Raw genomic sequence first — 25,024 nt, 5'->3', positions numbered from 1 at the left:
AAATAACACTTGAAAGAATAAACCAATCCTCTCTACTTCAACCTGAGTTAATCATCTGCTTTCTATAAAGTTAGTTTTCTTTTTAGGTGTATGCCCTCTACTCATCAAGGTGTTGGACACAGAAAGTAAGGGTACTGAACATAGTCATCCTTGGCACGGCCAGCAGCATGAGGAAAGATATTAACAAGTTGGAGTACACAGAGAACTCTAGTAACAACCAAGCTCTTTCATTACTAAGACTATTTTTCACTTTCCAATTGTTCATTTCTTACTGGCAATTAGTGGACGTTTCTGCAGGACTCTGCTGTACGGTAACATTTTTAACATCTCACTTCCCCCTGAGTACTTAGCTCATGGAGAATTCTTGGCAAACGTTTAACTATATGCTAACAAATTTGCATAAGTAAAAAAGTACCCATCTTCATCACCAATGAGGACATTAGCAAACTGATGCAATGTCCTGAAGTAGACAGGTGTAACTTTGCTGTCACAAAGATGTTAAGTCACTTTAGTTACATCTTCATCGTGCAGCAGAACCAGCTACAACATGCATTTCATATCCTTGGAAAAGAGATTACTTCCAAGACTGCCTGTTGGTTTCACCATTTAAAATTCAAAAGGCATAAGCAATCTAATATTTCAGAAATGTTTTAATGTTATCTATATGCAAAATGTTAAAGAAAAAGAAAATATTAATGATAGTATAAAAACAGCTTACTTGAATAAGTGCTGGAATAACCATTTTCACCGTCTTGCTAATAACTTGAAAACTGTAAGTATCATCTAGGCGCATGACATTGGCTCCCATAAACGTAAAAATAGACATGATATTGTGGAGAACTTTATCCTGAAAGGAAACACAACTATCAACATATTCTATTTCAATCACATCAAACATCAGTGATTCACTGTACTCACTAATAAAACAGAAACAACTTGATTTTTAAATGGGCAAAGGCTTTGAAGACATTCCTCCAAAGAAAATACAAATTGTCAAAGCACATGAAAAACGTATATGAAAAGATGCTCACCAGCTTTACTCATTAGAGAATTACAAAATAAAAACTACAACATAGGGGCCAGTGCTGTGGTGCAGTAGGCTGAGCCTCTACTTGTGGTGCTCACACCCCATATGGGCCCCAGTTCGTGTCTTGGCTGCTCCTCTTCTGATGCAGTTCTCTCTATGGCCTGGGAAAGCAGTGGAGGATGGCTCAAGTGCTTGGGCCCCTGCACCCATGTGAGAGACCCAGAAGAAGCTCCTGGCTCCCAGCTTCAGATGAGCTCAGCTCTGGCCATGGTGGCCATTTGGGGAGTGAACCAGCAGATGTAAGACCTTTCTCTCTGTCTCTCCCTCTCTCTGCAACTTTACCTCTCAAATAAATTAAAAAAAAAAAAAAAAAAAAAAAAACAACAAGATACCACTTCATACCTACTAGGATGACTACATTAAAAAAAAATAAGATGATATTAAGTACTGACAAGAATGTGGAGAAACTGGAACCCTCATACAATGGCAGTAGGGACAAAAACAGTACATTTAGGAATAGTCTGGCAGTTCCTAAGAAAGCTGAACAGAGTTACCATATGACCCAGCAATTCTACTCATTGGTATATGCCCCCAAAGAACTAAAAACCTGTCTACGTAAAACCCTGTTTATGAATGCTCACAGCAATTAAATTCGTGATAGCTAAAAAGTATAGAAACATTTCAATGTACATCAACTGATGGACAGATAAACACAATGTGTTATTTGCATACATGGAAAGGAATGCTTACTCAAGCTTTAACATAGATGCATCTCAAAAATACTATACTAAGTTGAAAGAAGGCAGAAACAAAAGGCCACATATAGAATGACTCCACTTATATGAAATGTCCAGAAAAGGCAAATTCAGAGTCAAAAGTAAATTACTGGTTGGCACTGACAGGGTGTGGTGACGAGGGTGTCTGTAACTGCTAATGGGTATGGAATTTATATTGAGAGCTGATTTTTAAAATGTTCTGAATGTAGAAAGTTGGTGATGGTATCACAATTTTATGAACTACTAAAACCACTAGTTGTTCATGGTAAATATGTGAATTTTATAACATAAACTTTAAATAAAAACAAAGAAAAAACCAATGATTTTTAGTTATTTCTGAATTATCACTCCCTTTGAGAGCTACAGATTTTCTTCCAAGGAAAAAAAACACCACACACATAAATCTTGCACATATTTTCAACAAATTAAAACCCCCTAAACTTCATGGAAAATGCTAGATTAAGACCTCTCGCCTAAATCCCTATGAAAATCCTTGCAGTCTTTTCAAAAAATCTTCAGCTGATGTATTTTACTTAACAATGTGATCAGCAATCTTATGAAGACTACTACTATTTGCATTTAGAAAAAAAAAAAAAAAAAGAGAAAGTTTGGCAAGATCAAGTGGCTCACCCACTTCAGCAATTAAGAGGCAGGGCTGAGAGTCCCAACAGCACTGGAAAAACCTCAAAGCCTAATTAATTTAAATCAATAAGACCCAGTGCATTTCCGAGGAAGGAAAACACTGGAATATTAACACTTACCGGAAAAATTCCAGCAATGGTACCCAAAAGTAAAAGGGCATGGTGATGGGTTTGAGGCATCTCTGAAAGGCGGATGCACTGAACTATTAGTTCCACGTTGAACTTCTCCTCATCTACAACATCTACAGTGGGGAGAAATTTTTAAAAAATCCAAGTCATAGGTATGTTCACTCTCAAAACAGGTAGTTTTCCCACCCCTCCTTCTGGCATGTACATACCTTTAGGTATTTTGCCACCATCTGGAGAAAGCTTTTGGCAGATGTTGAGCAGACAACTAAGAATTAATTGTTTGGTGTATTCCATATTTCCCTGCTCCAGTGGCAAAGGTTCTAAACACCTTTAGGATATTCAAAAGGAAAGGAAAGGTTAACAGTTATACAATGGATTGTCATATTAACGACCATTGCCAAGATCTCATATTAAATAAGGAACTAAAAAACTACCATTAAACATAAAGTCTATAAACACAATGTAAGATTTCTAATGCTAATTTTTTTTTCTCATATAGACAGGTACTTATGTTAAATTATTGCCACAAACTCCTGCACTTGTCATTAATCTATTTGGGATCTTACAGGATAATCTTGAGTTACTTTGTTTTTTACATGAAAGTATACCTCACAACTCAATGACATATTCTATCACATACAATATCTTTACATACAAGTAACAAAGTCCTGGGCATGGCATGGAAAGTTAAGAAGAAATATTGGCTAGAAGGTGACTAGTCACTAATTGCATGCCATAGAAAAAGGTCAGTCTGGGGCACTGGCAATGTGCACCTACAATGATTCTTTCACTTTTAAGTAGCAATAAAACAGTAACTTGCTTTATTTTACATACTACTGGAAAGAAGGGATTGTCAAAAGGAGAATGTTAAATAAATGAAATAGGCAAGAATTAGAATCCCATGTGTCATTACCTTGACAGCAAGTTAAAGAGAGTTGGTATCAATATCTGAGGACTTTTGAGCTTCTTCTTGTGTTGTAGTAACTCTAAGATGAGGGTTACTCTTTGCCAGTAAGAACCTTCAACTTCTTGAACAGATTCTAGATCTTGTGATTTTCTGAGAAACACAGAAGACAAAAAGTTGGAAAAATAAAGCAGTGTAATTGCTGGGTAAAAACTATTATACTCAATTACACCAAACTGACATCAAAATTTCACAATGATTTCAGCTTGGGGAACAACATTATGTTCAAAATGCATTCAAAGCTCTTACTTCTGTTGCATTTTTTGTCTTCTTGTTTGTTGAACTGTGCCTAAAGGTTTAGCTTTATCTGGTGGCTCCAGTTCTATTCTGACTTGTTCCGCATTAATGGAAATCTAGAAGGAAGAATGGTTAAAGACATATTTCACTAGGATAAAACTGAACAATAAACAGTGATTAAAAGAGATATAGTGAAAAGGGTCATCTCCATATCACTCTTGATCCTAGCTCAATGCCCAAAGACAAATATCACTGATAATTCCTTATTGTGACCTTTGGAATTTTTTTTTTGCTTTCAAACTTTTATTTAATGAATATTAATTTCCAAAGTACTGCTTATGGATTACAATGGCTTCCCCCCCCCCCATAACGTCCCTCCAACCCGCAACCCTCCCCTTTCCCACTCCCTCTCCCCTTCCATTCACATCATGATTCATTTTCAAATCTCTTTATATACAGAAGATCAGTTTAGCATACATTAAGTAAAGATTTCAACAGTTTGCTCCCACACAGAAACATACAGTGAAAAATACTGTTTGAGTACTAGTTATAGCATTAAATCTCAATGTACAGCACACTAAGGACAAAGATCCTACATGAGGAGTAAGTGCACAGTGACTCCTGTTGCTGACTTAACAAATTGACACTCTTGTTTATGGCCTCAGTAATCACCCTAGGCTCTTGTCATGAGCTGCCAAGGCTATGGAAGCCCCCTGAGTTCACTGACTCTGATCATATTTAGACAAGGCCATGGTCAAAGTGGAAGTTCTCTCCTCCCTTCAGAGAAAGGTACCTCCTTCTTTGATGACCCATTCTTTCCACTGGGATCTCACTCACAGAGATCTTTCATTTAGGTCCCCCCCCCCCCCCCGAGTGTCTTGGCTTTCCATGCCTGAAATAGTCTCATGGGCTTTTCAGCCGGATCCACATGCCTTAAGGGTTGATTCTGAGGCCAGAGTGCTGTTTAAGACATCTGCCATTCTATGGGTCTGATGTGTGTCTCACTTCCCATGTTGGATCATTCTCTCCCTTTTTTATTTTATCAGCTAGTATTTGCAGACACTATTTTTGTTTATGTGATCCCTTTGGTTCTTAGTCCTATCATTATGATCAATTGTGAACAGAAATTGATCACTGGGACTAGTGAGATGGCATTGGTACATGCCACCTTGATGGGATTGAATTGGAATCCCCTGGTATGTTTCTAACTCTACTGTTTGAGGTAAGTCAGCTTGAGCATGTCCCGAATTGCACATCTCTTCCCTCTCTTATTCCCACTCTTACATTTAACAGCGATCACTTTTCAGTTAAGTTTCAGCACTTAAGAAGAATTGTGTATTGATTACAGTATTCAACCAAAGGTATTAAGTAGAACAAACAAAAAAAATACTAAGAGGGATAACATATCAAGTTGCTCATCAACAGTCAGGGTGAGGGCTGATCAAGTCACCGTTTCTCATAGTGTTCATTTCACTTTAACAGGTTTCCTTTTTGGTGCTCAGTTAGTTGTCACCTACAAGTGGTATTTGTCCCTTTGGGATTGGCTTATTACACTCAGCATAATGTTTTCCAAATTCCTAACAGGGATCACTTTTCAGTTAAAATTTAAACACCTAAGAATAATTGTGTGTTAATTACAGAGTTCAACCAATGGTACTAGAACAAAAAAAAATACTAATATCAATGGCTGTATTAAGATTTAAAATAAAACAAATAGGATCTTGACTTGTTTTGCTTTGTATAATCGGAAGACAACCTATATCAGCATTTATCATATATATCATATATATCATATATATAAATATATATCATATATATTTATTATCACAAGTACAAGAAAAAATATATATATATATATTTTTGACAGGCAGAGTGGACAGTGAGAGAGAGAGAGACAGAGAGGAAGGTCTTCCTTTTTGCCGTTGGTTCACCCTCCAATGGCCGCTGCGGCCGGCGCACCATGCTGATCCGATGGCAGGAGCCAGGTGCTTCTCCTGGTCTCCCATGGGGTGCAGGGCCCAAGGACTTGGGCCATCTTCCACTGCACTCCCTGGCCACAGCAGAGAGCTGGCCTGGAAGAGGGGCAACCGGGACAGAATCTGGTGCCCTGACCGGGACTAGCACCTGGTGTGCCGGCGCCGCAAGGTGGAGGATTAGCCTAGTGAGCCACGGCGCCGGATTACAAGAAAATATTTCATGTAAAAGTACACTTTGTAAAAATACACTTCTACAATGAAAACTAACAGTTGCAAGTTCAATTTTACCTCTAGCTGATATGGCAAGTCTAGCAATCTTACATGTTCTCTGGCAGGCTGTCCACTAGACAGAAGATGAAAGAATTGTTTTTTTAAAGATTTATTTATTTATTTGAAAGAGTCAGAGAAAGAGGGAGAGACAGAGTGTTTTTTTGTTTTTGTTTTTTTTTGGACAGGCAGAGTGGACAGTGAGAGAGAGAGACAGAGAGAAAGGTCTTCCTTTGCCGTTGGTTCACCCTCCAATGGCCGCCGCGGCTGGCGCGCTGTGGCTGGTGCACTGTGCTGATCCGATGGCAGGAGCCAGGTACTTATCCTGGTCTCCCATGGGGTGCAAGGCCCAAGCACTTGGGCCATCCTCCACTGCACTCCCTGGCCACAGCAGAGAGCTGGCCTGGAAGAGGGGCAACCGGGACAGAATCCGACGCCCCGACCGGGACTAGAACCCGGTGTGCCGGCGCCGCAAGGTGGAGGATTAGCCTAGTGAGCCGCGGCACCGGCCAGAGACAGAGATCTTACATCTGCTTGTTCACTCCCCAGACGGCCACAATGGCCAGAGCTGGGCCAGGCCAAAGCCAGGAGCTTCGCCCGGGTCTCCGATAAAGGTGGCAAGGACCAAAGTACTCGGATCATATTCCACTGCTTTCCCAGGCCATCAGCAGGGAGTTGGATCGGAAGAAGAGCAGCCAGGACATGAACCAGCACCCATTTTGGATGATGGTATCACAGGCCATGGCTTTACTCACTACACCATATGCAAGCCCCAATAGAGGAATTTGAATTAATGCTTTCCTTTTAATAATCCTGTAAAATGGTTTAAGATAATCCCTTTTGAATTTTTTTAAAAACATTTATTTATTTGAAAGGCAGAGTTACAGAGACAGGGAGAGACAGAGAGAGATCTTCCATCCTCTGGTACACTCCCCAAATGGTTGCAACAGCCAGGGCTGAGCTGGGCTGAGGTGGGCTGAATCAGGCTAAAGCCAGGAGCCAGGAATTTCTTTTGGGTCTCCCACATGGGTAGCAGGGGCCCAAACATTTTGGCTATTTTCTGATACTGTTCTCAGACCATTAGCAGGAAGCTAGACTGGAAAGGGAGCAGCTGGGACACAAACTGGCACCCATATGGGATGCTGGCATTGACTAAGGTAGCATCTAAACCTTCTGTGCCACAACACTGGACCCCTAAACTAAATCTTTTAAAAAATTTTATTTATTTCAAAGAAAGCAAGAGAAATCATGAGAACATAAACTGCCATCTGCAGGTCCACTCCCAAATTCTTGCAATAGCCAGGGCTAGCCTGGGGCCAAAGCTGAGAGCTAAGGAACCCAATCCAGATCTCTCGTGTGGGCAGAACTCAATATAATCCACAGTTTTAAAAACTACTAAGAATAAAATCAAACACTTTTCCATATGAAGGATTTACTCAGCTAAGGAGAAAGAATGACTTCTGGGATATCTGCCCTACCCTCTTGTCATTTGATGCTACTACCTCATTACAGACTGCTTATAAAATCTGAATGAGGAGAAAATGTAAACCAAAAGCAAGGGAACACTAACCCATGTGAATCCAACTTCAGATTTGTGTTTAACTATGCTCTCATCCTACCATGCTCTTCCATCTGCATGGTTTGTCCAAGTCTCAAGTTATAGCCCTGTGTTTGCCCTTTGTTATAAGATACCACTTCTCCAGAGTGTCACTCAATTCTACATTCTTCCCTCAGAGTTACAAACTAGTAAGTAATATAGAATAATCCACAGTTTCAAAGTTGTAAATCAGATTTTTCCTAACCAACAAGGAATAAAATGCATACATAACAGAAGCCACACTCAGCTGCATGCCCAGAAATTCTTGGGAAAGATTCTGACATCACAACTAATGAAGACTGGATTCTGAGTCAAAGAAAACAACTGTAAAAAGTATCTTTGAGACAATCCTGGGAATGTAACTATGGACTGGATATTACAGGAAACCAAAGAACTGATCATTTTTTTCAGGTGTGATAATGACATTGATATCATATTAGAAAATGTTCACTTTTTTTAAAGATTTATTTTTTATTTGAAAGGCAGAGTCAGAGGGGTGGAGAGGGAGAGTGATAGGGGGAGAGGGGGAGAGGGGGAAAAGGGGAGAGGGGGAGAGAGAGAGAGAGATTGATCGATCTTCCTTCTGTTGGCTCACTCCCCAATTGGCTGCAATGATCAGGGCTGGGCCAGGCCAAAACCAAGACCTAGGAGCTTCATCCAGGTCTCCTATGCAGATACAGGGGACCAAACACTTAAGCCATCTTCTGCTGCTTTCCCAGGCACATTAGCAGGGTACTGAACCAGAAGTAGAGCAGCCAGGACTTGAACCTGTGTCCATATGAGATGCCAGCATTGCAGGAGGCAGTCTAACCAGTTATGCCACAATGCTGGCCCCAAAAATGTTTATTTTTTAAAAGATGCATACTGAAGTACGTAAGGATAAGAAGTACAAGATGTTTCTAGATTTAATCTAAAATACTCAAAGAAACAGGAAAAAATGTTAAGTAAATATATCAAGATTCTGGGGCTGGTGCTGTGGCGCAGCGGGTTAAAGTCCCAGCCTGCAGCACTGGCACCCAGTAATGGGTGCCGGTTCGATTCCCAGCTATTCCTCTTCCTATCCAGCTCTCTGCTATAACCTTGGAAAGCAGCAGAAGATGGCCCAATTCCTTGGGCCCCTGCACTCATGTGGGAGACCTGGAAGAAGATCCTGGCTTCTGGCTTCAGATCAGCTCAACTCTGGCCATTGCAGCCATTTGGGGAGTGAACCAGCAGAATGGAAGACTCTCTCTCTCTCTGATTCTATCTCTCTCTGTAACTCTTTCAAATAAATAAAATAAATTAAAAAAAAAATCAAGATTCTGAGAACCACAGAAACTGTACACTAGGACTTCAAAATATTATTCCACAGTTTTGTAAACGTGTCTTCCTAAAATCACAACAAAACAAATGCCAGAATATCCAGGCAGATTCTGACAGTTTTCAACATACAACGACATTCATTTCAAGAAGTCTGAGGAAAATGAAGTTAAAAGGTAAATTTTTTGGTGTAAAATATTTTGGAATCCATGCATATGTGGGATCTACAGAAAATTCATAGAAAAATGCACATTATAAAAAAACTATGTGTGGATTTTAAAATATTTTGTACCAAAATAAACTTATCTTTTAAGTCCATTTTTTTCTTAATTAAAAAAAAATTATTTGAGAGGCAGAGAGAGAAAAGAAATGTCCATAAAAATTAGCAGGCCCAAGTCAGAAGTCAGGAACTCAATCACTTGAGCCACCAGTGATGCCTCCCAGGGACTGTATTAGCAGAAGCTAGAATCAGGAGCTACAGCTGGGAGTGGAACCCAGGCACTCTGATGTGGGACACAAATATTCAACCTGTGTCTTAACTACCAGGCCAAACACACATCCCCTACAAACATTTTAAGACACCCTATACACATAAAACCAATGAGTAGATTCTTAATTCCACAATATATGCTATTAAACAAATGTTTAAATTAGGATAATCTGTCACCCAGCTCAACATCAAGCCATTCATTCCTATTCCTTTCATGACAGGTAGATTTCATTTAATCTAAGATCCAAATACACACACTCACACACAAATACAACGTATCCTACCTGATAAAAACTAGAAATATTTCATGCAATAAAAATACTGAAGACATATAATTTTGATTTTGTTATTTACTATGACTTTTCCATGATTCTTTTTATACATTGGACCTCTTAGAAGCACTGCAAAATGCAGGATACTTAAACACAGTAACACACAAATTTCAGTTGTATGTAACTTACCCCTTTAAAAACACTGCTAACAGTCTGAGCACAATGTGAGTTTTTACAGTTCACCAGTAAATCAAACAACATCTGCAAAAGTTTCTGCTGAACTTTCTCATCTGATATAGTGGCAAAAAATGGTTTTGTAATCTAGAAAGGGTAGAAAAAAGGCAACTGAGTTCAATGAACAAATCTGTATTCCAACAAACTACTGTAAATCATTTACACAATACAAAATCTTTTCCCATTTTGCCAGTGAAAATGTAATTCTTCTCAGTGAACCATGTACAACATTCAGAGGGTTAAGTATACCACATTCCTTTGTAACATGTCCAGTCTACTACCAGTAGCTTTCTCTACTCCAAATAAAATATTACAGAATTTTACAAGCTTTAATATGCCTATTCACTAACCTTTTCAAGTGCTGTGATCTGAACAGTTGGCATTCCTGTGTAAAGTTCTTTAGTTGTATGCACAGCTTTTATAAATATATCTAGACTCTTCGGGTCTTTATGTAATAGAAGAGCTGAATCTTCATTATATTTTCCCAGAGCAAGATGCAAAATAATGAGCTCATCTTTCAGGACAGATGTGGGTTCTTTTTGGATCTTTTCCAGTAGTTGTTCAACCATAGGCAATAGTTGAGAAAGCACCATCTAAAGATCAGAAAACTTATCAATAAACAGTTACCTATACCAACATGTTTTGACTTGTTCTGAATGACATCCAAATATACCTGAGCAGGACTGGGAATTTAGCCTGGAGAAAAAAAATCCAATGATGAGCTCTCAGCCAAGATCCCTCATTAAAGCATTAAGTCCTCTCTTATGGTCACCTATACTGCTCAAAAGCTTTAAATTCTTCTGAGATGAGCAGAGAAATCATCTGTGAGTGTTCCTCAAGCCCATTTGAGAACATAAAATACAAACTATAATTTTAGAGCACAAAAAAAATTTGTAATATTCTCTTAAGCACTGTGCACTTCCCTCAATGTTTTAACTTAGTATAATTAAAAGAAGTATTAATTCAAGTTATACAAGAAGTCTTTAGCAATTAAACCAAGGGCAAGCAAATAATGGCTTGCAGGTCAAATTCTCTGGATCACTTTTTTTTTTTTTTTTAGGATTTATTTTATTTATTTGAAAGACAGAGTTACACAGAGAGGTAGAGCTAAAGAGAGAGAGAGGTCTGCCATTCTGCTGGTTCACTCCCCAAATGACTGTAATGGCCAGAGCTGAGCTGATCCGAAGCCAGGAGCCAGGATCTTCTTCTAGGTCTCCCACATGAGTGCAGGGGCCCAAGGAGTTGGGCCATCTTCTGCTGCTTTCCCAGGCTATAGCAGAGAGCTGGATCGGAAGAGGAGCAGCCAGGACTGAAACCAGCGCCTATATGGGATGCTGGCACTGCAGGCTGGGGCTTTAACTCACTGCACCACAGTCCCAGACCCTCTGCATCACTTTTTTGGGGACATTTTGTTAACTGAAACATGACCATTGGTTACAAACTGGTTTGTGGTTGCTTTTCCGACACACCGAGAGAGATACGTAGTCATAACACAGATTGTAGGGGCCAGAGAGTTTAAAATATAGTTGTGGGGTGGAGGTGGCAGAGTAGTGTTACAGCACTGCATGCTGAGTTGCTGCTTGTCATGCCAGCATCTCATATTGGAGTGTGCTTGCACTGCCTGCTAATGTGCCTGGGAAAGCAGCAGAAGATGGTCCACTACTTGCACCCCATACACCTGGGAGACCCATATGAAGTTTTAGGCTCCTGGCTTCAGTATAGATCAGCCCCAGCCATTGTGGGCATTTCGGGGAGTGAACCACCAGATGGAGATCTCTGGGTGTCACTCTACCTATGAAGTACATTAGTAAATCTTAAAAAAAAAAAAGTACAGTCAGGGGACTGTTTCTAGAACCCACTCTGAGGATATCAAAATCCACAGATGCTCAAGTCCCAACATAAAATGACCACAGTTTTGGCATATAACCTACACATACCCTTAAATTTACTTTAAATCACCTCTACATTTCTTTTACCTAATACAATGTAAGTGCTATATAAATAGCTATTAGACTATATTGTTTAGGGAATAATGAGAGAAAAATCTTATGTCCAGTAGTGAAAATTTCTCCACTGCTGCCCCCACCCTAAATATTTCTGATCTGTGATTGGCTGAATCTAGAGATGCAGAACCCACAGATATGGAGGGACGACAGGATTTACTATCTGGTCCTAAGCACAGAGAGTCTGTCCACTCTAGTCTACTATACCAGAGGAACTCAGAGCTGCTAAGTATGATCTGTGTGCTGTCACCAGGAAAAGCAATCAAATGGTCTTCACTCCATTTTACTCATTTTAGTTCTGCAGCCAGGCCAAGACTAGTTAAACACACATGTATTTTTTGGAACATAAAGATGAAGGACTTTTCTCCGCTGATCAGCACATACCAAACATAAACAATACACAGGGTCTCATAACCTCTTTTTCTTTAACCACAGGCTTCCTTGAGAACATATGAAAGTTATAGATTTTCCCCTCACCCTGTAAAATGCACAAATATATTTAATAAAAGCAAACAATATTGACTTTTCACACTTGTATATCTTAATATATTCTCCTGAATGAATTTTTACTCAAAAAAATAGACACAAACCACAGTTCTTTAACAGCAGTATATCCCTATGAGATTTTAAAATGAAGTTGATAAGGCAGGGATAACATATTTAATTTTTAAAATGGGAAGAAAATTACCAGTGTGTGCCTTTTGTATCCCATATATTTTTCTCCACCTCAACCCTGCTCTCCCAAATTAACAGGAAAATAAGCACTATTGAGTGCACACATAAACCTCTTGGCAACACCCTCCACATGAGCAGTTACAGTAATCCTTTAGGAAGAGCACACGGAATATACAATCCATTTAAATTATACCTACCTCACTGTTGACTTTCTGAAGTACTTTCATCAAATCTTTTGCAACGTAAGATGGGCAACTATATACACAATGTAGTATGTTTTTCAAAGTTTCAGACAACTTCTGCTGAGACTTTAGTTTCTTTTCTTTCTGTAATTCCTCAAATAAAGTAGCTAAATCCTAGGATACCAAAACATTGAACAAATAGGGTTAAGGAACTACAAAGGCTAAATTCCTAATAATGGAAGATTGTTTCTCAAATGATGACAGTTCTTAGAACTTTTCATTTCCCTTGACAACCTTAATAGGAAACCTTATTAATACCCCAACATTCAGTCCACAGTGTGCTAACTAAAGTTACTTTGTCTAATTTGCAAAACAAACAAAATCCCAAAGTCAGCTTACTATGAAAAATCAAATACTGGTCCAACTAAAGGATAAGGAGAGCAGAACTGAAATATGTCTTGTTGTGGCTGGCATTGGTGGCATAGCAGGCCTGCAGCACTGGCATCCCCCTATGAGAGCCGGTTCCTGTCCCGGCTGCTTCTCTTCTAATCCAACTCTCTGTCTATTATTGACTGGGAAAGCAGCAGAAGATGGTCCAAGTGTTTGGGTCCCTGCACCTGCGTGGAAGACCTGGAAGAAATTCTTGGCTCCTGGCTTCGGACTGCCTCAGCTCCTGCCACTGTGTGAACTAGCTAATGGAAGACCTTTCTCTCTGGCTCTCTTCTCTCTAATAAATAAATAAAATGTTTTTTTTTTTTTTTAAAAAATGTTTTGTTATCTTTAAGAAATAGGGGAGGGGCTGGCGCTGTGGCACAGTAGGCTAGGTCTCTGCCTGCAGCATTGGCATCCCATGTGATGCCAGTTTGTGCCCCAGCTGCTCCTTTTTCAATCTGGCTCTCTGCTATGGCCTGGGAAAGTAACAGAAGATGGTCCCACCTGCATGGGAGACCTGGAAGAGGTTCCTGGCTCCTGGCTTTGGATTGGCCCAGTTCTGGCCATTGTGGCCATTTGGAGAGTGAACCAGTGGATGGAAGACCTTTCTGTCTCTCCCTCTATATTCAAATAAAAAAATAATAAAAAAAATTCTTAAAAAAAATAGGGGAAGAAAAATAAGCTGGTATCAATATATCAGTTTCTGTATTCAATAACTTAGTCTACCAAAATCCCTATAAAGTAAATATGTCAAGAATGAAGACCTGTACAAATGGGCATGTACACACGCAATGTTCTTTGCTGAGTTTACCTGAACAACGTAGGTGGCATCTGAGGTGATCTCCTCTGCTTTAGGAACCAAATGATTGATCACAAGATGAAACTGGGACGCCACTCCACTGAAGGCCTGGAGACACTGAATAGCAGCCCTACGTACTTCTTTTATGGGACTTCCCAAATTAGTGAGTAGAGATGGCACCACTAAAACCAAAGGGGAAAAAAAATGTTAAGCAGTAGTTTCTAAAATGGTGAAGGACAAAAATTTTAATAGCACCAAAGATCAAGAATCAAAAGTTTCCCTTCCAATACAAACTTTCTCTCTGAAGACTATCCACTGTTTAATTATTTGTTTACTATTCTGGAAAAATGCTATGCTCCCAACTATATTCTTTTGAAAATATACACAAGAGTATAGTATAGACCCTGTTCGGTACCAATTGCTATCACATCTCAATACACATTGGAAGTTTTCCATGTAAGTACGTATATATCTAAATCAAAACATCCCTTTTACTTGAAAAAAACTCCACTGTATTCTTTGCATGTTTAAAGCTAATATTTAACTGGTAAAGCTTCCAGTCTCCTGGCATCAAAACAACATTGCAAAAAATGTCCCAGTACATACATCCTTACATAAGCGTGTGCAGGAAATTAACTTGTATCAGATATTTTGAAACTATGCTGTCCCAGAATGATATTCTGAAATTATTCTGGTGTAGAAATTTTACAGTCAAATTTTCTTTTTTTTTTTTTTTCCTGTTGCTCAGAAAAGCCCTCCCCATTCTAAATGAATTTTTGAAAGAGTTATTTCATTGAAAGGAGGAGCAACAAAGAGAGAAGCAGAGACAGAAAGAGTATCTTCCATTTGCTGGTTCACTCTTCAAATGGCTACAACAGCTAAAGTAGGGCCAGGCTGAAGCCAAGTAACAGATTTTCACTGTAGTATGCCCCATGGGTGGCAGGGTCCAAGTCCTCAGCCCATCACCTGCCACCTTTCTAGGGGCATTAGCAGGAAGCTAGATCAGCGGCACAGCAGCCAGGACTTGAACTGGCATTCTGACATGGGATTCCAGCACAGCAAGTAGAGGCGTATAAGTAGATGCTTAACTGCTATGACAACACCAGCCCCTCCAAATGAATTTTATTTAAAAATTTACAGACACAGATACCACATGTACTCCACATTTTCTTCTAACACCAGAAATAAGTTTTTAAATGGTCAATCTTTAGATCACATGGAATTTTTTGTATAAAGAATGAGGTTGGTAGCGAGCTTTCTCATGTTTGCAGTGAAAATGCCAGCTTTTGATCTGAAGTATACTTTACTCTTATTCTGCTGTTACTTAATTAGTAGTAACTATTGATTTTTATCTGATGCTTTTTCGGACCTTTGGAATAATTATGAGTTTTATTCTAGAACATTGATATGGTCAGTTACATCACAAAGTTTCCTTTTATTGAGCCAATTTCATATTCTTGACACATGTTCTATCTGGGCAAAGGATTATTTTTATAAATGTAATACCAGATCTTATTTGCCAGTATTTTGTTCAGAATTTTTGTATACTATCCAAGCAACCATGGCCTATAGTTTCATTTTTGTCTGTAAGCTTTATCAATTTTCAGTGGTATGTATGCTATTTTAGGCAAAGAATGTGGGAGTGGGGCCAGTGTTGTGGAACAGTGAGTAAAACTGCCGCCTGTGACATTGGCAGTTCATATGGGTGCCAGTTCATATCCCAGCTGCTCCACTTCTGATTCAGCTCCTTGCTAATGGCTTGAGAAAAGCAGAGAAAAGACAATCCAAGTATTTGGGCCCCTGTCACTCATATGGAAGACCCAGATGAAGCTCCTGGCTCAGCCTGGCTCAACCCTGGCTGTTGCAGTCATTTGGGGAGTGAACCAGCAGATGAGTTCTCTTACTGTCTTTCCCTCTCTCTCTGTATTCTTTCAAAGTAAATAAATCTTAAATCAAAAACATCTATTTGCTAACATTTCCTGTAAAGTGGAATAGGGCATCTAAAAACATCTAAATTCAAAGTACTAACTACTAAGCTTACTATGTTCAAGTAAGACTGGCATCCAACATAAATCAAAACTTTGAGGCTGGCACTGTGGTGTAGCAAGTAAAGCTGCTGCCTGCAGTGCTAGCATCCCATATGGGTGCCAGTTCGAGTCCTGGCTGCTCCACTTCTGATCCAGCTCTCTGCTATGGCCTGTTTGATGCTGGTCTAATTAGGTGAGATACCCTCATTCATCAATACCTATATATCAATCTACTTTCCAATATGACATTCAGTTTCATGAATTCTGTATCTTCTGCAAAATACGCAACTCTACTTTATTAAAAACTAAACCTTTCTTTTGGAAATATTGAACATGAAAATGACATTTGCCTGATAAAAGAAATAAATACAGGAAGATTTTTAGAAAAACAGTAAGTAGTCAGCTGATTACTGAATTGTATCACAATCATTTGGCTTCAATATATATATAAAACCCTGTAATGCTGGAGCTCAGAAAATGAATTAGGAACTTAAGTATAATCACTTGCTATTTCTATTATTAAACTTTAGTGAGATTTCACAAGGGCTGTAACTGAAAAGCTGTAACCACAGACAGCATATATAGCCATTACAAAAAACATAAAGTTATAATTTTCCAAACTATATAAAGCACATTTAAAGAGAGCATTGGTTGGTTATGAGACAAAACAATGCTACTTTCAATACCTGGAGAAGACATGGATGCCAGCTGGTGTTTACACTGTGTCTTCTGAGACGAGAGCACTGCACAGCCCACATAAAGAGCTTGAGTGTGCAGCACTGCTTTCAAGCTGCAGTTAAGTGGATTTGAAAGGCTAGAACCGTAAGTCCATAAAACAGAGAAGAACTTGAATAATCGAAAAACATCGTCTAGATGTACCTAATTAAAAAAAAGGTAAAGATTAATTCTTACTCAAACAAGTTGGCTCCAAATTTGCTTTATGCTACAGTAAAATTATAAAACACAACAATTTTAATGCAAATGTTTTTGCTTTGTCTAATCAATTGAAATTATTCTAGGAGCTGGCACTGGTAGAGAAGGTTAAGCCACCACCTACAGTGCTAGCATCCCATAAGGGCACTGGTTGAAGTTCTGGTTGTTACACTTCCAATCCAGATCCATGCTAATACACCTGGGAAAGCAGGGAAAGCTAGTCCAAGTCACTGGGTCTCTGCCAACCATGTGGGAGAACTGGAAGAAAGAAGGTCCTGGCTCCTGGCTGGCCCAGTCCCAGAGGTTGTGGCCATTTGCGGAGTGAACCAGCAGATACAAAATCCCTTCCTCTCCCCTTCTCTATATATCTGTGCCTTTCAAATAAATAAATAAAAGGGATGGTGCTGTGATGTGGCAGGCTGAGCCACAGCCTGCAGTGTTAGCATCCCATATGGGTGCCAGTTGGAATCCTGGCTGCTCTACTTCCAATCCAGCTCCCTGCTGGTGCACCCGGGAAATCAGTGGAGGACGGCCCAAGTGCTTGAGGCTCCTGGGTTTGGTGTGGCCCAGCCCTAGCTGTTGCAGTCATTTGGGGAGTGAGCAAGCAGATGGAAGACTTCTCTTGCTTCTCTCCCTCTCTGTAACTCCGCCTTTCAAATAAATAAATAAATCTTTAAAAAAAAATTATTCTATACTTGATACTTTAACCATCTGGGAAGGCTGTCAACAAAACATGATATTTAGAAGGCTCATTCCAATTTGGCACTTGAAAATACCTAAAAACAAGGACATTAAGTAGAAAATCAAGATAAGAATAGCATCTAGGAAGCCTCATTAAAAAAATACTTCCAAGAGGGAATGAGTGATATCAAATGACTCTGCAGAGAGACCAAGTCAGACAAGAATAAGAACTGGCAACATGGAACTCACTAGTGCGTGGGATGAAATCTCTATGTATTTGCTTAATAACCTCTGTGAACATCAGCTTTGTCACTTGTAAACAGTACTAATTAATCAGACTGGGCTTGGTGATTCTTGAATACAGTAACAGGCCTAAGTGGTTTTCAATCAACCTAGTGATTAGCGTCATGATTATGGCACTGCATTCTAGGGCCTGTGTTTGCCATCATATACTCTGTTTAAGTCTACTTTCATTCCCACTATAAACTATTCTAACTAAAATAATCTATAATATCTTCTCAAATGAAAGATTATGCCTGAAACATAAGAGCCAAGTACCTTTATGAAAAGTTTCATCAGAACTCTGAAATGTAAAGCATCAGAACCCTCAAGGATCATCTCAAAAAGCCCAATAAGCAAGTGCAGATAATCTCTGCTGTCTTCTTCCAGCTGTTCAGGGTTCCACCACGTATCATCTACAGAGACATGGAAAAAGAGAAATGACACACAAACTTATGTGAACACCCAGCTACAAACTTTTCACTCAAGACAAAAGAAAACTGCAGATCCAAGAATTCATTTGGCAGAATATCACATTTAAAAGATGCACACCCTGTATCTTACCTTTAGGAAAAGATTTAGGAGCCTTCAGTGCATAAATAAAAATTTTTAGGGAAAATACAAGTAAAACTGAATCCTCCACTGCAACCCTCTGGCCACTGTGGAGCTGCTCTATGTAATGTGCCCATAGGTCCACTGGTATCCCTCTGTCTATCATCAGTTCATAGTGCCATTCTGAGGGGATTTCCTGAAAGGTTAAAGGAAACAAAACATTAGTACAGACTTTAAGAAGTTCCGAACAAGTAATGGGTGGACTGTAAAACAATGTCTTTAGTGAGCGATTAGATGACATGAGTTCAGACAACAATGGCTAAGGCTACAACTTATAAAATCTCAAGCACATGTAAATGTGAAAAAGATGTAATTCATTTGGCAAGCTCTGTAATGAAGAGCCCTCTGAATCTGAGGGAAAGTAAAAAATAATATTACTACAGACAGAAGATTTTAAAAGAAATAATCTTGTTATCTCAAAAATATGGTAAAAATATAAACAGGAGAACATGTCCCTTAGTAATACTACCAAAACCATAGTAGGTTAGAGAGATACAAATCTAATATTACAATTTAAAAAACAGAAAAGTTCTGTTCTAAGCAAATAATAGAATGAGATGTTTTGTTCAAGTGCTAATACACAAACTGAATTCTTCACCACTAGAGGCAGTTAAATGTTGCTTGGAAAATTACTAGATAAAGAAAATAAAGGGGAAAATCAACAATCAGATATAAAACACTGAAACCTTTAATTTCTGTAATTCTATTAAATTGTCCACAAAAAGTACCAGACTCCCGAATTCACTCCCTACTGCTCCCTAAGGCTGCTTCACATGTCATTCAGCTGGTTTCCACACACAAAACATCTGAGCCTCTGATTTCCAATTCTGCTGTGATTAACAGGACAGGGTAGGCTGTTTCTTAATTTTCAACTTTGCACTCCTTACCAACGCAGTAATGACACTCTGAAGCTTCTTTATTTTTTTTTGCAACAAATTGAAGACCTTTATGGCAATTGGGAAATGGGTTCCTTTTAAAGATGAACAGCAAGAGACAAGTACAGACATAATCACATGAAATGCCACTTTCTGCTTCAGGTTAAAGGCCTCCTTCTCACCAACATTTATTAAATCCTCCACCTTGAAAAAGAAACATACTCCATTACTAGCAGCTCTCGATTTTCATAAAACAACTTTTTCTCTCCAGGCCTACCTTAGGTTATTTATTTTTCAATTAGAGTGAGATGACAAATACAAAGCCTACAAAAAGTAGCAAGCACTTATTTCTAAGTAATTACATCAATAAATTATAGTGCTCTTGACAACTGGTTAATGTATTTAAGTCACATATTAATACTTATACAAAGGTCTATTTATCAATGCAAAAGTAAATTTCTCTTCTTCCAGATCATTTTCTTTTTAACACCAACAAAAGACTATTTTAAGAGAATCAGAGAAAGAAAGGTAAAAAAGCACACATTTTTAATGGTCTAATACAGAATCACATTGAAAAAAGGATATAAAATACTTAATATTCTGCAGAATACATTACATAAAATTGTACTTATTTAAAGTAAACAATAAAAGTATTCAAAAATACAGAGAGACACTAGTAAAGCAAAAGCTAAGAAACTAGTAAGAATATGAAAAGGAAATTGTAGAGAAAGGGCGGGGGCTTAGCCAGCACACCTACCATCCTTAATGCTGAAGAAAGATCTCCTGAATTTATATTGTCAGCCAATAGCTGAATCATCTTCTGATTTGCTATACCAACTAATCTTCCTGACTTTGTGCTTTTAATCACATTTTCAAGAGCTGTAAAAAATATTGAACACAGAGAGCCCTCATGTCACCAATATTCACGTACAGAGTCACAGAAAGTAAGGAATCCATGACAAACTTTGACTATTTCTTTACAAAGGTTTGCTTTTCACTTTTCCTTTTATACAATTCTGAATTTGTGAGTCAGCTTCTTTTTCATTATATATTTTTTATCTTAGCAAAAATCTTTAAAACTCTTACTGGCATATAATAAACACAATTTCAAAAAATGAATATAGCCAGTTTTTCATTGTGCTGTGTTATCCATTTACTCTGTCTAAAAAACTCAATTTCCTACCTTCTTTCCAGCCTCTTAATAAAGGATGTAGAGAGCAAATTCCCGACTTTGATAAATACATAGCAATCTTCATTTCAGCAGATTCCATATTATCATTGGTGATGACCATAAAAGGCAGCAAATTCACAACCACCTGACTTGACAACTGATCATTCTCACTCAATACCTCTTCTTTAATTAGTATGTCTGCTGATTTCTCAAGTATCTTGCACCTGAAAGAAATGTAAGCACAGGTGGCTGAGACATGCTGTGTCAGATTTCAGAAGAAATTTATCATTTTGGCTCAACTGACAATATCCTGGCAGCCTCAACAAAAATATTTTTCAGAGAAACCATGACATCACTTAAAATCCATGACAATAAGGGAGTTATTTAGGATGATAACTTTTTTTTTTGACAGGCAGAGTGGACAGTGGGAGAGACAGAGAGAAAGGTCTTCCTTTTTTTTCCGTTGGTTCACCCCTCAATGACTGCTGTGGCCGGCGCACCGCACTGATCCGAAGCCAGGAGCCAGGTGCTTCTCCTGGTCTCCCATGCGGGTGCAGGGCCCAAGGACCTGGGCCATCCTCCACTGCCTTCCCGGGCCACAGCAGAGAACTGGACAGGAAGAGGAGCGACCGGGACAGAATCCGGCACCCTAACCGGGACTAGAACTCGGTGTGCCAGCGCCGCAGGCGGAGGATAGCCTATTGAGCCATGGCGCCAGACTAGGATGATAACTTTAAACCACCACCCCATCAAATCCGTCCCCCCTTTTTGAGACCTCTCTATGTTAACTTAACATGAAACAAACATATTGCACCATGTCTCAACTCTACCAGAAATCAGATTCACTCATGCACTAAAAATTAACTGAGCACATCCTACATGAGAGCTACCCATGAAACAGATTCAACAACAGACATGCTCTCATCCACTAAGAAAGGTACTTCTTGTAAAATTTAGGCATCAAAAATAAAACAACCAGAGCTTATCAACTACTTTTGAAGACACCATGTACTTGTTTTGAACTTACCTTCTTGTTCAGTATTTTTGCGCTTATGTTTAACAATAAAGTAATTATTATATAGAATTATATAAAGTTGAAAATTAGAGAACTCTTCCCAACCTATTTCCCAAAATTCAGTATTATCTACACCCCCTTGCATTTTATTAAGAAAAATCTCCAACCCAGAGAATAATGAGGATATACAAACACAAATTAGTTCATTCTATAATGCAAGAAAGTATTACATGAAGGTCTATTCAACATCATGACCAAAAAGTAACTTAACTACATTAAGGGTAATGAGAAAAAAAGGTCATCGTGACCTTGATACAATGACTGTATTCAAATTACAGTATGTACAGAAATGAATACATACCATTCCCTATTCTTTGAAAGTTCTGCTCTTCGAAAGAGACTCAGAAGATGTGAAACAGTCTCTTCTGAACTAAAGTGTTGCTTGAAAATCTAGGGGGAAAAATATAGACATGTAAGTTTTTACTTGCTTCAAGTATGTATGATGCTTTTAAGATAAACTTTAGAAAATAATGAATTATAAAGACTTTCTCCCAAAATTCCTAGTGTAACTTAAAAGTTTTGAGAGCAACTTCTCCAAAGTGGCATCCATGAGATAATTTTCCATGGTCCCAAATATATTAAAAGGAACATAATAATTCATAAAGTACTTCTCCTTCCATATGTAACATATTGCACAATTGAATTACTCCTTTGAGCATCTCATAACTAGATTTAAGTGTGTGAACTCAAGAGAACAAACTTCCAATGGAGTTTTTCAAATATATTCCTGCCTAAAGCAGAGAATCATCTGAGAAAGCAAAAAATTATTTATAAACAAAATACACATCTCAACAAACTACAAATTCACTCACCTCAAAAGCACTTATAGCTGACGAAACAACGTCTACATTATCATCCTCTAATCGGGCTAAAACAGCTTCTTTTATGAAAGACTCATCAATACCCTCCTGAGCAACAGAAAAAAAAGTTTAGTTGTTGCTAAAAGACTTTTTGCTAGAGAGAAAGCACAATTTTATGAGAAGCACCCCAGAATACTAGAAAAGAAACACAAGAAACACAACACTGCTCTGCATGATCATTCAAATGCTCTGGAACTAGCTCATTTCTAAAGGGTCTTTTGAGAACGGTAATTTGGTTCACATTTTTCTTTTCATTTCCACTGAAAATATGAAATATAATTTTTGTATTAAGTGAGTTCACCTTTATAAAATGAGTGCATGGGGGCTAAGTTGTGGCACAGCAAGTTAAGCCCCACTTGGGAAGCCCAAACCTTATGTATCAGGGTGCCAGTTCAAGCCTAGCTTTGGCCTGGTCCAGAACTGGTTATTTCGGCCATCTGGGGAAGGGATCAATGGATGAGACCTCTTTCTCTGCTTTTCAAATAAATAAATCTTAAAACAAACAAAAGCCCAGTTACTGACAGTGTATAAACTAATGGGGTTTAAATCCTCACTCTACCACTTACTAGTTGTCTGGTCATAGGCAGGATGCTCATTAACCTTTCTTGGGCTCACTGTTCTCATCTGCAAACAGGGCTGCTAATAATATGAGTAACGCCTACCCTAAAGGGTTTTAAGAGCATAGAAATCTTGGGGCTGGCTCTGTGGCATAGCGAGTAAAGGCGATATCTGCAGTGCTAGCATTCCATACGCGCGCCGGTTTGAGTCCTGGCTGCTCTACTTCCAATTCAGCTTTCTGCTATGGCTTGGGAAAGCGGAAGAAGATGGCCCAAGTCCTCGGGCCCCTGCACTCGTGTGGGAGACCTGGAAGAGGCTCCTGGCTCCCAGCTTCAGACTGGCGCAGCTCCGGCCATTGTGGACAACTGGGGAGTGAACCAGCAGGTGGAAGACCTCTCTCTCTGCCTCTCCTTCTCTCTGTTTAACTCTTTCAAGTAAATAAATAAATCTTAAAAAAAAAAAAAGAGGATAGAAAACTCAGCACTTACACATAATGAACACTGTTATAAGTTGGCTACAACTACTACCAAGAGTTTCACAAAGATAAGGACATTGTACTGCAAAGCTAACATACGAGAAATTGAGATTTTTAAATTAGAAATGAAACAAACGAAAACTAACCATATACCTATTTACAGCTGCTAATCAACCTGAATATCTCCCCATCTGCACATGGCAGAAAAAACGTAACAACTACATAATCTTAGCAAAAATATGGGTCACTCTATTGGAAGAAAAACTAAAATCCTAGGATTTATAAGAATTAAATCATAGTTTCATATTTCAAATGTTACCAAAAGGTCCTAAAGAGCTAAGAAATGTTATATATCTATCTCAATATCGAATTCCAAAATAGAACTTACATTCTATCTTTGATGGAGACAGGAAAATGAAAATCTAACACACAAATTTATCAACTATAATATTCAAGCTTGTAATTGATTGTATGAGTATACACTGGCCTTATTGAAAAAGTAACCAAATCCAGAGAAAAGGGAGGAAGAGAATAAAAGGATGAGTAAGGACTTCAGGAATCCTCTTTATTTTAGATATTCAAAAAAAAATTCAGTGTGTTTAATCATTTAACAAATCAGTAAGATAAACCTACCAACAATTTGTGAAAGCAACATAATTCATGACAGGTCACAATGAAATACAGCAACAGTTCTGAAAATATTACATCAACCACCTTTTAGTATCTGTTCACGAGGCAGACAGATGAGTGAGTGAGTGAGTGACAGAGAGAATGAAACAGCTTGCATCTGCTGGTTCATTCCCCAAATGCTTGCAATGGTCAAGACTGGTACAGGCTAAAGTTGGCAGCAGAGAACTCAATCCAGTTCTCCTACATGTGTGGCAAAATTTGAAACATGACCAGCTGCTTCCCCGGGTCTGCAATGGCAGGAAGCTGGAATTGGGAGCCAGAGCTGGGCATGGAACCCAGGTACTCCAATATGGGACAGTGTCTTAAATGCCAGACCAAATGCCTACCCCACATCAACCACTTTTAAAAAAACATCAAGATAGGCCGGCGCCGCGGCTCACTAGGCTAATCCTCCGCCTTGAGGCGCCGGCACACCGGGTTCTAGTCCCGGTCAGGGCGCCAGATTCTGTCCCGGTTGCCCCTCTTCCAGGCCAGCTCTCTGCTGTGGCCAGGGAGTGCAGTGGAGGATGGCCCAAGTACTTGGGCCCTGCACCCCATGGGAGACCAGGAAAAGCACCTGGCTCCTGGCTCCTGCCATCGGATCAGCGCGGTGCGCCGGCCGCAGCGCGACAGCCGCGGTGGCCATTGGAGGGTGAACCAACGGCAAAAGGAAGACCTTTCTCTCTGTCTCTCTCTCTCACTGTCCACTCTGCCTGTCAAAAAAAAAATCAAGATAGATCCTAATGTTGCCTTATATATCAATTTTTTAAAAGCAAGCTTAATTCCTTAAAATATAGAAGATATAAAAC

The 25,024-nt window shown here is 39.0% G+C and overlaps 1 protein-coding gene across 3 annotated transcripts in view; it reads right to left on the bottom strand.

Annotated features, from left to right (window-relative positions):
* HEATR1 (HEAT repeat containing 1) overlaps positions 1 to 25,024 on the bottom strand; it is a 57,054-nt gene that overhangs the window by 16,922 nt on the left and 15,108 nt on the right. For all 3 annotated transcript variants that reach the window (XR_016219033.1, XR_016219032.1, XM_002717318.6), the window contains exons 13-29: positions 22,466 to 22,561; positions 21,955 to 22,043; positions 20,591 to 20,802; positions 20,165 to 20,286; positions 19,420 to 19,611; positions 18,485 to 18,668; positions 18,200 to 18,336; positions 16,714 to 16,906; positions 14,013 to 14,182; positions 12,785 to 12,943; positions 10,260 to 10,502; positions 9,865 to 9,996; positions 3,787 to 3,890; positions 3,487 to 3,630; positions 2,783 to 2,901; positions 2,565 to 2,686; positions 719 to 847 (exon numbers count right to left, since the gene is read on the bottom strand). Coding sequence is in view for 1 of the 3 variants with exons in the window: in XM_002717318.6 (XP_002717364.3) it covers positions 719 to 847; positions 2,565 to 2,686; positions 2,783 to 2,901; positions 3,487 to 3,630; positions 3,787 to 3,890; positions 9,865 to 9,996; positions 10,260 to 10,502; positions 12,785 to 12,943; positions 14,013 to 14,182; positions 16,714 to 16,906; positions 18,200 to 18,336; positions 18,485 to 18,668; positions 19,420 to 19,611; positions 20,165 to 20,286; positions 20,591 to 20,802; positions 21,955 to 22,043; positions 22,466 to 22,561 (2,547 nt within the window). In the remaining 2 variants the exon portion in view is untranslated. The remainder of the gene's footprint in view (positions 1 to 718; positions 848 to 2,564; positions 2,687 to 2,782; positions 2,902 to 3,486; positions 3,631 to 3,786; positions 3,891 to 9,864; positions 9,997 to 10,259; positions 10,503 to 12,784; positions 12,944 to 14,012; positions 14,183 to 16,713; positions 16,907 to 18,199; positions 18,337 to 18,484; positions 18,669 to 19,419; positions 19,612 to 20,164; positions 20,287 to 20,590; positions 20,803 to 21,954; positions 22,044 to 22,465; positions 22,562 to 25,024) is intronic.

This window comes from Oryctolagus cuniculus, chromosome 13 (genome assembly GCF_051225735.1).
Source record: "Oryctolagus cuniculus isolate XC-2025 breed Fujian yellow rabbit chromosome 13, ASM5122573v1, whole genome shotgun sequence".
Classification (NCBI taxonomy): domain Eukaryota; kingdom Metazoa; phylum Chordata; class Mammalia; order Lagomorpha; family Leporidae; genus Oryctolagus; species Oryctolagus cuniculus.
Note: the sequence above shows the minus strand (reverse complement) of the source record. Positions and strands in the feature narration are given on the sequence as shown.